Source organism: Pyricularia grisea (genome assembly GCF_004355905.1).
Source record: "Pyricularia grisea strain NI907 chromosome Unknown Pyricularia_grisea_NI907_Scaffold_7, whole genome shotgun sequence".
Taxonomy (NCBI): Eukaryota; Fungi; Ascomycota; class Sordariomycetes; order Magnaporthales; family Pyriculariaceae; genus Pyricularia; species Pyricularia grisea.
The window spans coordinates 1,924,713-1,935,588 of NW_022156720.1; the positions used below are offsets into that span (position 1 = coordinate 1,924,713).

A 10,876-nucleotide genomic window follows, 5' to 3' on the forward strand; every position below is an offset into this window, starting at 1 on the left:
TTGATATACAGGCCCGATACATAATTAATTGACCCTGAGAGCGTTGGCTCTCTCGTACGGTTCTTTCATGTATCGCAAATATGTAGATTCCTTAATCGAGCAGATACTTCGCTCACATTTCTACGCGCAATGAATTTAATGTCCAACGCTTCAATCGTGATGAAAGCGGTTGCATTACTGGAATTGCGAGCTTTGGTGATGAGTGAACATACTCCTACTGTCCTGTCACCTCATTGTCGTCTTCGGCCTGGTAGAATCCCCGATCTTACCAAGTCAATAAACAAGATGGTGCGCTTAACTACTTGGAGAATTTTAGGTCGGTATGGAGGAAAACTAGTTTGACACCCGTCCCGGAGTGGATGTGTTTAATGTTGTGTAAAGCATCTTGTGTTGTTGTCTCTGGAGTACGATATCTCCCGAACACATATCTTTGTCGCGAGTCATGATATGACAAACCAAATATAGTTCTAGTTCTAGTCCATATATGTTTAAATTCTTTAAAGGAATAAATGTTGATTAAAAAAATATATATATATATAAAGCCGGAAGCGCATGCTTCAGCAACCCCGACTCCGAGCAACCCGAGATCTACGAGGTACTGCACCAGGTTGGTTGCATCGAACAGATCCCCACAATCTCGGCATCGATATGTGGACCTGTCAGACCCACACAATGACCATTGTGATGTCCAGCCTAACTGAGCACGCGCTTCCTCAACTTCAACATCTGGTAGCCTCGTGATCGTTGGTATGGTCAAGGTACTCAGTTACCTTACCTTATCGTCACCACCTTCACCAAGTTGCATTACATGACGGCTTTCTCGCTAAAAAGGGAAAAAAAAGGGGGAAAAAAGGGAAAACAAAAATTATTAATGCAAACCTAGCTCACGTGGTTTACCAAGCCAAGCGACGCCACTCGCTACGTTGACTGCGACGACAACCCCTCGCAACCGACTGTCGCTGGTGTGAATTGTCATACATACCTATCCCAACGCAACCATCGGATGCTTCCAACATAAGCCGTCTTATAGACTATTCAAGGCCATCATCGGCCGCACAGTCTGTCAATTCATTCCATCCTATCCAGCGACGCAATAATGGATCGCATCAAGAGCCTCTTTGCTCGTTACAAGCCGGTTCGGAACGAGGCCGAGTATGAACCGCTCACCGAGGACGGCGTGGGCCGCAGGTCCGATGCCGAAACTGTTCTGGCCCCCGAAGATGGCAGTGAGGTTCCGTTTTCCTGGGTAGAGTACTTCATCTTTGCCATGGTCGGCGTCGCCATGTTATGGGCTTGGTAAGACGCGACTGCGCTTCTGTTAATCTACATTTTTCCCCCCGTACGCACTCTGCTCTATCCTGTGTTGCTATGCTGACTACTATGCCTCTTCCTGGCAGGAACATGTTCATGGCTGCGGCCCCATACTTTCAAATGCGCTTCCGCGACGATCCCTGGTTGCTCGACAACTTTCAGTCTGCCATCCTCTCGACTTCAACCTTCACCAACTTGGCAGTCATGCTCGTTCTCACCAGCATGCAAAGATCGGCTTCATACCCATTGCGGATCAACACCGCACTTATAATCAACACATGCACCTTTTCCCTCCTCACCATATCGACCGTGTACTTTTTGAATGTTCCGCCGGGACTTTACTTGGTATTCGTCCTTGTGACTGTCGCCCTGGCCGCCTGGGCCACTGGCTTGTTGCAGAATGGTGCTTTCGCCTTCGCCGCTAGCTTTGGAAGACCCGAATATACGCAAGCCATCATGGCTGGGCAGGGTGTTGCCGGTGTACTCCCCCCAATAGCACAGATGGTATCTGTGCTTGCATTCTCTGCGCCCGTTGACGACAAGCATCAGCAGAGCAGGCAGTCAGGGGCCGGAAACGCGGCATTCATCTATTTTCTGACGGCAGTGGTCGTTTCAGCGGCTGCTCTGGTTTCTTTCATCCCTTTGGTCCGAAGACACAATGCACTTGTCGAGATGCGGCTGGCGGATCAGATGGCTGCATCGCATGCTTCCATCGAGCAGGCGGAACGCGCTGCGCGCAGGGTTGTTGGACCCGTGACGCTTTTCCGAAAGCTGCATTTTGTCGCAGGCGCCGTCTTCATCTGCTTTACGGTGACCATGTTCTTCCCGGTCTTCACGACCAAGATCGTCTCGGTGCGGACAGGCAAAGACGTTAGCCCAATCTTCCAGCCGCAGGCCTTCATTCCGCTTGCCTTCTTCTTTTGGAACCTAGGCGATCTCACCGGTCGCGTGGCAACCATCTTGCCCTTCTCGCTACGCCACCGGCCCGCCGCGCTCTTCGGGCTGGGCGTGGCGCGCGTCTTGTTCCTGCCCCTGTACCTGCTGTGCAACGTCGGCGGCCGGGACGCGGCCGTGAACAGTGATCTTTTCTACCTGCTGCTCGTTCAGCTGCCGTTCGGACTGACCAACGGCTGGCTGGGTAGCAGTGCCATGATGGCGGCGGCCGAGTGGGTCGACGAGCCTGAGCGCGAGGCTGCAGGTGGCTTCATGTCACTCTCTTTGGTTGCTGGCTTGACGGTGGGAAGCTTACTTAGCTTTACTGCTTCTGGGGTATAATGATATAGATATAGATATGTATGCGTTTATAAGATTTTTTCTTCAAATAAAGGTATGCTGAGAGCACCATCTTTCCTTAGATCGTATCTGTCCGAGGTTGCTAGAGATAATGCACTTGACCTTGAGCACGACACCGGTCTTCATCATCTGACAATTCTGCCGTGAGGCTTGATGCGAGTCCCCTTCTTCCCTCAACAATCCCCTGCTCTTGTCCCCTGGAGGCCGGAGTAGCCACCATTACGAAGATATTCTATCTGACTATCGACACGCGATGTCAAATACTATTTGGAGCCCTCATAGTTTTCGAACCTTTCTGGCCTAGCATCGGGCCTTTTGCGACCACTTGTTTTCCTGTTTCCTGTTGCAGTGTTCATTTTTAACATCCGTTTTGTCATGCAGTCCAGGTTCACGCCATACTCCCACCAAGCTATTCTGTGGGTTGTTCAAAGTAGAGCCGCCGAACAACCGAGCAGTTGCTTTGTATTCTCAACTTGGTTGACATAAAGGGACATAATCACTTCCACCCCAAAGATGTCTTTTGACTATTTTCTACTATCGTTAAACCCCAACCCAACTTGCCTCACAACTTTGAAGCTTACTTCACACTCTTTGTTGCAAAATACTTATCCAAAATGCTACCTTTGTTTTTCTCGTTCTCGCTTTTAAGTAATGCTTTTGCTCTCCGCGTTATGCCCCTCGGTATTGACATCACGCGCGGAGTTTCTTGAACGCAAAGACGGCTTCAAGGCGGCAGATGTCACGCCATTTAACGACAAAAAAGTTTTCTTTGATGCGTCTGTTGAAAAACTTGTGAAGGACTACGAGAAGTTCATGAAATTTCCAACGAGCTATATCTACGTGGTGCATACCAGCAACCGCAGACTCGAGCAGGATGGGGACCGGTATCTTGAAGAGAAAAATGCACCTGCAAATCGACACAAAAACAACTATATTTTAGTATCGCATTTAACAAAATATGCTGACATCCCTTGGTCAAATATCAAAGGGTGGTACATCGTTTCACCTCTCCAAGTGACAAAATACAAAGAAAATGAGTACTTCAGACGTCCCCCGAAGGAAGAAATCACTTGTTACTCCTGAGACTGGCAGCAGTCCTCCGGGCATGGACAACCAGCACGTTGAGTAGGTGGGTGATTGACAAGGACTCGGGATGAGTGGTTCTGAGGAGGCGGTGGGCGGAGTTTGATGGATCCTGAGGATTTGATCATTCATCCCCATCGATCCTAGTGTGTTCTTATCAACTCTCATCTGGCCTTATTTGGATGAGAACTTCTGCCCCGTGACGACTGGAGCGGATCCGCTCTTCGCTTTTGAGTTTGACTTTCCGCACATTGCGCAAGCTATATTTTTGAATCCTAGTTTAGCAAAGCAACGCTTAATGTGAGAGATAGAAGGAGAGTAGACATACCGTCTGCTTTATATGCGCAAGAATGACAGTATTTATGCCCCTGCGAGACTTTGGTTTTGCACTTGTCACAAGAACTGAAAGCAGTGTTGTATGTGTTAGTATCCAAATTGCCCAACTATCTCACGCGGGTGGGTCACTTCTTTACCTTGAGTACTGGGCGTAAGGATTCTTGGCTCCTTTGGATAGTAGTTTGTTCTAGTAATTCTTTCATGTCAGCATTCTTCCTTGGTTCTTTCAACCCCAGACGAAGAAGGAACTCGGTCAACTCACCTTGGACACACCAGTCTGGCCCAGCGTGGCAGATGATTTTGAGGCCGAGGAAGAAGCCGGAGAGCCGTAGTACATCTCGGACTTCTTCTTGACCGCTGGGGTGGCCAAAGAGGTGCCTTTGGAAAGCTTCTGGCACTTCCCGCAGACCATGATGCAGAGCAGTAGATGGGGCCTTTTTGCAGATCACGATGTAGTTGATGGAGATTCTAATAAATCTCGTATTGAGACTGCTTGTGTACGTAGTATGGAGACGGGGGCTTTGTCCGTGATTATTACGATATGTTGCCGGGTGTGGGGCAGTTTGCGTTATAGTATGGGTGCAAGCAATTAATCACGCCAGGTACAAAAAAAAAGGATACGTAAAGGTACAGTACTGTATGTAGTAGGTTGGATACCAAGATAGGTGCCTAGGTTGGTAGATAGGTAGGTATACTCAAATACCGGTAGAAGGAACGAATTATACCTAATTGCAGCCCTATAGACCCTCTTAATGGACTAAGGTAAGGTATAAAATAATATTTGGCACTCAAGCCTCCGTTTGTACCGGTAGCTTGGCTTTTGCGGGTTGTCAATCGTTGGCGTAAAAATGGCGTCCGCTCACTCTGGGGGGCTCAGATGTTCGTTTTCGGCGCCAACCACGTCACGGCCACCGCGGCGGACGTGGCTGACGCCTGGTAGTCAGCGCTCGCTTGGTGGATACTGTCGCTGATTGGACGAAGTCCCACTCACTGTCCAGGAACGCCGGGTTGCCGGGATGAACGGCCCAAATTTTTTTTGACGTCGCAGGGGCCAGATCCTACTCGCTAACGTGAAGTACCCGCACTCGGGTGACGTTTCCAGCCGGCCGCTAAGTACCTAGTGTTGACTGTTTGCTGTTTCCTTGGCCTTTTCCTTGCTCGCATACCCGGGAATAATAGCATCTCATGTGCAGGTGGTGACACCAGACGAGCTGGTTGCGTGGCTGGGCAATTTTCTGCGGGTTCTCTTGTGAATTAGCGTATCTTTGTTTGTTTCCCGACGACGGTATTATCTTTTGTTGTTCTTTGAGAATTCAAGCCTTTTCGTTCAATTGCACAGGTGATTATCAAATTCGAGTCCAATTCAGTTTGAAACCCAGCTTGTGCAACCTGGCGGAAATAGCAACCCTGTCTTTTTCTCAAGCTGATCCCGAAAGGTACCAGCACCAGTCCACTACTGTGACCAGGGAAAAAAAGAGGCTGTGCAAGCTTCCCTGCAACTGTTTCCAGAGTCCAACTTTCCAAAACAAAAAAAACGCCGTTGCTGACGACAAACCGTATGTATCAACGACTCAGCATTTAGCACCACGAAAGAGAGAGAAAGAGGGAAAAAAGAAGAAAAAAAAAAAAAGAAAAAGTGTCACTGGAAATAATTTCAATTCGCAAACCCAGCGCATGCCGCGGAAACAGCGTTATAATTTCTTGCCGGCGAACCCTAGAAACTCCAAAACACAATCGTCCCAACGTTAGGATACGGTCTGCCAGTCAACCTAACGAACTCCTGCTGGAAGTATCCCAGCTATGGCTGGTCAACAACCTCCCGGGCGCCCTGGGGCCCCGAGGAGCAATAACGACCTACTACTCGATCTCGAAAACGATCAACCAGTTTACGGCGGAGGCCAGCGCTCCAACGTGAATGATGACGACCTGCTACGATTCCACAACCAAGAACAGGCGACGGGACGACCGTCCGTGTCATACGACGACTTTGTTGGCGGCGGCGGTGGCCGTGACCAGCACAACAACACCACATCTCCTCCATCGTCCTCAAGACAGACGCCTCAAAGCAGGCCAGAAACTGCCACCTCACAGCGTGGCCCGTACATGCAACCCACCGCTCGACAGTACAGCCAAACATCGGAGCTAGGAAACTACCAACGATACGCCGACGACTTCGACGACTACCCCGAGGACGGCCAGTCCTACTACCAGCACAGTGGAGCGCCGCGCGCCGACGATTCCGGCAACCAGGCCCGAGACAATGCGCGCAAACGAAATAGCGTGCTCAGCATGGGAGGCGGGCTCATGGGTCGCGCCAAGAACATGCTTGGAATGGGGGGTTCCGGGTACTCAGAGATGGACCTCCCTTTGACGGAACCTGGTGGACAGCAAAGAGGCGGCGCGCCCGGGAGAGCGGCCACCGGCGATGCTTCAAATCAACAGACATCTCAAAAAAAGTCGGGCGGCAAGTTCGACATGGGCAACTTCAAGTTCGGCTTCGGTCGCGGCAAGCCCGATCCCTCGACGCTAGGTCCGCGTATTATACATCTCAACAACCCTCCCGCCAATGCCGCCAACAAGTACGTTGACAATCACGTCTCGACCGCCAAGTACAACTTTGCGACCTTCCTCCCCAAGTTTCTTTACGAGCAGTTCTCCAAATTCGCCAATATTTTCTTTCTCTTCACCGCCGCCTTGCAGCAAATACCGAATCTATCGCCCACGAACCAGTACACCACCATTGGGCCCCTTATCGTTGTGTTGATGGTTTCAGCCGGCAAGGAGATGGTGGAAGACTATCGGAGAAAAATGGCCGACAAGGCTCTGAACATGTCAAAAGCCAGGGTTCTCAGGGGTTCCTCGTTCGAGGAGACGAAATGGATCAATATCGCTGTCGGAGATATCGTCAGGGTCGAGTCGGAAGAGCCCTTCCCTGCCGATCTGGTTCTTTTGGCTAGTTCCGAGCCCGAGGGTCTCTGCTACATCGAAACTGCGAACCTGGATGGCGAGACAAATTTGAAGATCAAGCAGGCTATTCCGGAAACCTCGCATCTTGTGAGCTCCAGCGACCTGAGCAGGCTCGGTGGCAGGATCAGGTCTGAGCAACCCAACAGCAGTCTATACACGTACGAGGCGACCTTGACGATGCAAGCCGGGGGCGGAGAGAAGGAATTGCCATTGAATCCGGAACAACTGCTGCTTCGAGGCGCAACGCTGCGAAACACGCCCTGGCTGTACGGAGTGGTCGTATTTACCGGTCACGAGACCAAGCTGATGCGCAACGCGACCGCCGCACCGATCAAGCGGACCAAGGTTGAGAGACAGCTCAATATTGCAGTTCTTGGTCTCGTTGCGATCCTACTCGTTCTCTCAGTCGTGTGTACAGTTGGAGACCTCGTCACTCGTAGTGTGTTTGGCAGTTCGATATCGTACATTATGCTTGACAATTCTGGCGATGCTCTCGAGACATTCAAGGTTTTCCTGCGCGACATGGTCACGTACTGGGTCTTGTTCTCGGCCCTCGTGCCCATCTCGCTCTTTGTCACCCTGGAAGTCGTCAAGTACTGGCACGGCATCCTGATAAATGACGACCTCGACATGTACCACGACAAGACCGACACGCCAGCAAACTGTCGGACCTCCAGCTTGGTGGAAGAACTGGGTATGGTTGAATATGTCTTCTCGGACAAGACGGGCACCTTGACCTGCAATATGATGGAGTTCAAGCAGTCCTCGATAGCCGGAATCATGTATGGAGAAGAGATCCCCGAGGATCGACGCGCAACTGTCCAGGATGGTGTTGAGGTTGGAATCCATGACTTTAAGCAGTTGGCGCAGAACCTCAAGACGCACAAGACGGCACCGGCGATCGAGCACTTCCTGGCACTCCTCGCAACGTGCCACACAGTTATTCCGGAGCGCGACGAAAAGTCCGACAAGATCAAATACCAGGCCGCATCCCCCGACGAAGGTGCGCTGGTCGAAGGCGCAGCGCAGCTCGGGTACAAATTTGTAGCCCGTAAGCCGAGGGCGGTCATTATCGAGGTCGAAGGTCAGGAGTTTGAATATGAACTTCTTGCTGTTTGCGAGTTCAACTCTACAAGGAAGCGCATGTCAACCATTTACCGATGCCCCGATGGAAAGATTCGAGTGTACTGCAAGGGTGCCGATACGGTCATCCTGGAGCGCCTTAACGAGAGCAACCCGCACGTTGAGGTCACCCTGCAGCACCTGGAGGAGTACGCCTCGGAGGGTCTGAGGACACTGTGCTTGGCTATGCGTGAGGTTCCGGACCACGAGTTCACGGAATGGATGGCTGTGTACGAGAAGGCGCAGACGACCGTCTCGGGTAACCGAGCAGAAGAACTGGACAAGGCGGCCGAGCTCATCGAGCATAGCTTTTACCTTCTTGGAGCCACCGCCATCGAGGATCGCCTCCAGGACGGCGTGCCAGAGACGATTCACACGTTGCAGAACGCCGGTGTCAAGGTCTGGGTGTTGACGGGCGACAGACAGGAGACGGCCATCAACATTGGCATGAGTTGCAAGCTTCTGAGCGAAGACATGATGCTCCTCATCGTCAACGAGGAGACGGCGGCGGCAACTCGTGACAACATCCAAAAGAAGCTGGACGCCATCAGGACGCAGGGGGACGGAACGATAGAGATGGAGACGCTCGCGCTCGTCATTGACGGAAAATCTCTTACCTATGCGCTCGAACCCGAGCTGGACAAAATGTTTTTGGATCTTGCCATCATGTGCAAGGCCGTCATCTGCTGCCGTGTGTCTCCACTGCAAAAGGCCCTCGTGGTTAAGCTGGTCAAAAAGTATCAAAAGGAGTCGATCCTGCTTGCTATCGGCGACGGGGCCAACGACGTGGCCATGATCCAAGCCGCGCACATCGGTATTGGTATCAGCGGTATGGAGGGTCTCCAGGCGGCTCGGAGTGCCGATGTGTCGATTGCTCAATTCCGGTTCCTCCGCAAGCTGCTGCTGGTTCATGGCGCGTGGAGTTATCAGCGTGTCAGTAAGGCGATCTTGTTCTCGTTTTACAAGAACATTGCTCTGTATATGACACAGTTTTGGGTAAGTTGATTTCGCTCTTTTGGTTTATCTAATCATGTTTTTCTTCTCTCTCTTCCCTGTCGACATGAACCGCTTTGTTGTTCTAACACGCGTATAAAACCATCAGTACACTTTCCAAAATGTGTTTTCAGGACAAATCATCTACGAGTCCTGGACACTTTCTTTCTACAACGTCCTGTTCACGGTCCTACCCCCGCTGGCCCTGGGTATCTTGGACCAGTACGTCTCGGCCGGCCTCCTGGACAAGTATCCGCAGCTCTATGGCATCGGGCAGCAGAACAAGTTCTTCCAATTTAAGAATTTCGCCCAGTGGATCGCGAACGCCATGTACCACTCTCTGCTACTTTACCTCGGTGGAGTCGTCTTTTGGTACCACGACCTCATCCAAGCCGACGGCCTGATCGCAGGTAAATGGGTTTGGGGCACTGCTCTCTACGGTGCAGTCCTTCTGACTGTCCTGGGCAAGGCGGCACTCATCACCAACAACTGGACAAAGTACCATGTCATCTCTATACCTGGCTCTTTCGTCATATGGGTCGTCTTCATAGTATTCTACGCCTCGGTCTTCCCCCGATTCGGCATCTCGGTTGAATACGATGGGCTGGTGTCACGCCTGTTCCCCAGCGCCGTGTTCTGGGTTCAGTTGTTCGTGCTGCCGGTGCTTTGCCTGCTGAGGGATGTGGCGTGGAAGTACGCCAAGAGGATGTACAGGCCTGAGGCGTATCATCACATCCAGGAGATTCAGAAGTACAACATCCAAGATTATAGACCTCGGTATGATATTAACCTTTCATTCTTTGTCAATCCTTTCCCGGTGGTCATGTCAAGGAAGCTGAAGCTAATCATTCCATTTCGCATAACAGTATGGATCAGTTCCAAAAGGCAATTCGCAAGGTCCGTCAAGTCCAGCGTATGCGCAAGCAGCGCGGATACGCCTTTTCACAGGCGGACGAGTCGCAGACTCGCGTCTTGCAGGCGTACGACACAACACAAAACCGTGGACGGTATGGTGAGATGGCCTCCTCCAAGGGGAGGTGAAGCTTGTCTTGTTTTTATCTCGCCTGGTAATGTAACTACATATTTTGTTTCTACCTTTCTGTGTTTAGCGTTTTAGCATTTTGGGCGGCGATGCTACTGCTCCCGGGACCCAAATGATTGGGGTCATTTGGGGTTCTTTTTTTCTTCTTATTTTTATCATTCTCCCATCAACTGTGTCAAACAAAACCATTGTTTTCGATTTCTTTTCTTGTTCCATGTGATTATCTCTTTTGATTCTTTCTATTTCCCCCCGTTTTCCCGGGCCTCCTGCCCATCAATGTTTTATTGGGTGCCTTTAGCCTTTTGCCTTGAACGAAGGAAACGATTTCAAAAACCCATCATATCATTATGGAGGGCACGAGACTAAAAAGAAAAAAAAAACACAAAGAGAATACTATCTATCAATAAAGACGATTGAGAGTTAGCCGAAAGTACCCTATCTATGGAAGTATATTATTGTCTATCTATCACATCCTTCCTATCGTATCACAGATAAGAGAAGAACAGATGAGGATGGATACTAGTCTAGACTAACTGCAAAGCACCCTTTCTGGCGACTCACTTGACCCTTTTTTTCATCCGCTCTTTTATCTCCTGAACTACCCCAAAAAAAAGGCGGGTCTCTTTTGTGTTTGCAGGATACGACTGACGTGGTACCACGTATTCTCTTGGTCGATCAATCAACTACTTTTAGATTTCCGGCTTGGTATACTAATCATGCCCAGACAAA

At 50.5% G+C, this 10,876-nt stretch overlaps 3 protein-coding genes across 3 annotated transcripts; 2 read left to right on the plus strand and 1 right to left on the minus strand.

Annotated features, from left to right (window-relative positions):
• The first annotated feature begins 743 nt into the window (after nucleotides 1-743).
• Nucleotides 744-2,711, plus strand: PgNI_09569 (uncharacterized protein). The gene is made up of 2 exons (XM_031129551.1): nucleotides 744-1,296; nucleotides 1,398-2,711. The coding sequence occupies exons 1-2, from the start codon at nucleotides 1,097-1,099 to the stop codon at nucleotides 2,584-2,586; spliced, it is 1,389 nt and encodes a 462-aa protein (XP_030978305.1). The 5' UTR covers nucleotides 744-1,096; the 3' UTR covers nucleotides 2,587-2,711.
• A 696-nt stretch (nucleotides 2,712-3,407) lies between these two features.
• PgNI_09570 (uncharacterized protein) lies at nucleotides 3,408-4,778 on the minus strand. The gene is made up of 4 exons (XM_031129552.1): nucleotides 4,286-4,778; nucleotides 4,161-4,210; nucleotides 4,016-4,089; nucleotides 3,408-3,947 (listed from the first exon to the last, which is right to left on the minus strand). The coding sequence occupies exons 1-4, from the start codon at nucleotides 4,433-4,435 to the stop codon at nucleotides 3,862-3,864; spliced, it is 360 nt and encodes a 119-aa protein (XP_030977548.1). The 5' UTR covers nucleotides 4,436-4,778; the 3' UTR covers nucleotides 3,408-3,861.
• An 834-nt stretch (nucleotides 4,779-5,612) lies between these two features.
• On the plus strand, nucleotides 5,613-10,565 carry PgNI_09571 (uncharacterized protein). The gene is made up of 3 exons (XM_031129553.1): nucleotides 5,613-9,108; nucleotides 9,215-9,882; nucleotides 9,972-10,565. Exons 1-3 carry the CDS (start codon nucleotides 5,824-5,826, stop codon nucleotides 10,144-10,146), a joined length of 4,128 nt encoding a protein of 1,375 aa, XP_030977549.1. The 5' UTR covers nucleotides 5,613-5,823; the 3' UTR covers nucleotides 10,147-10,565.
• The last annotated feature ends 311 nt before the right edge of the window (nucleotides 10,566-10,876 follow it).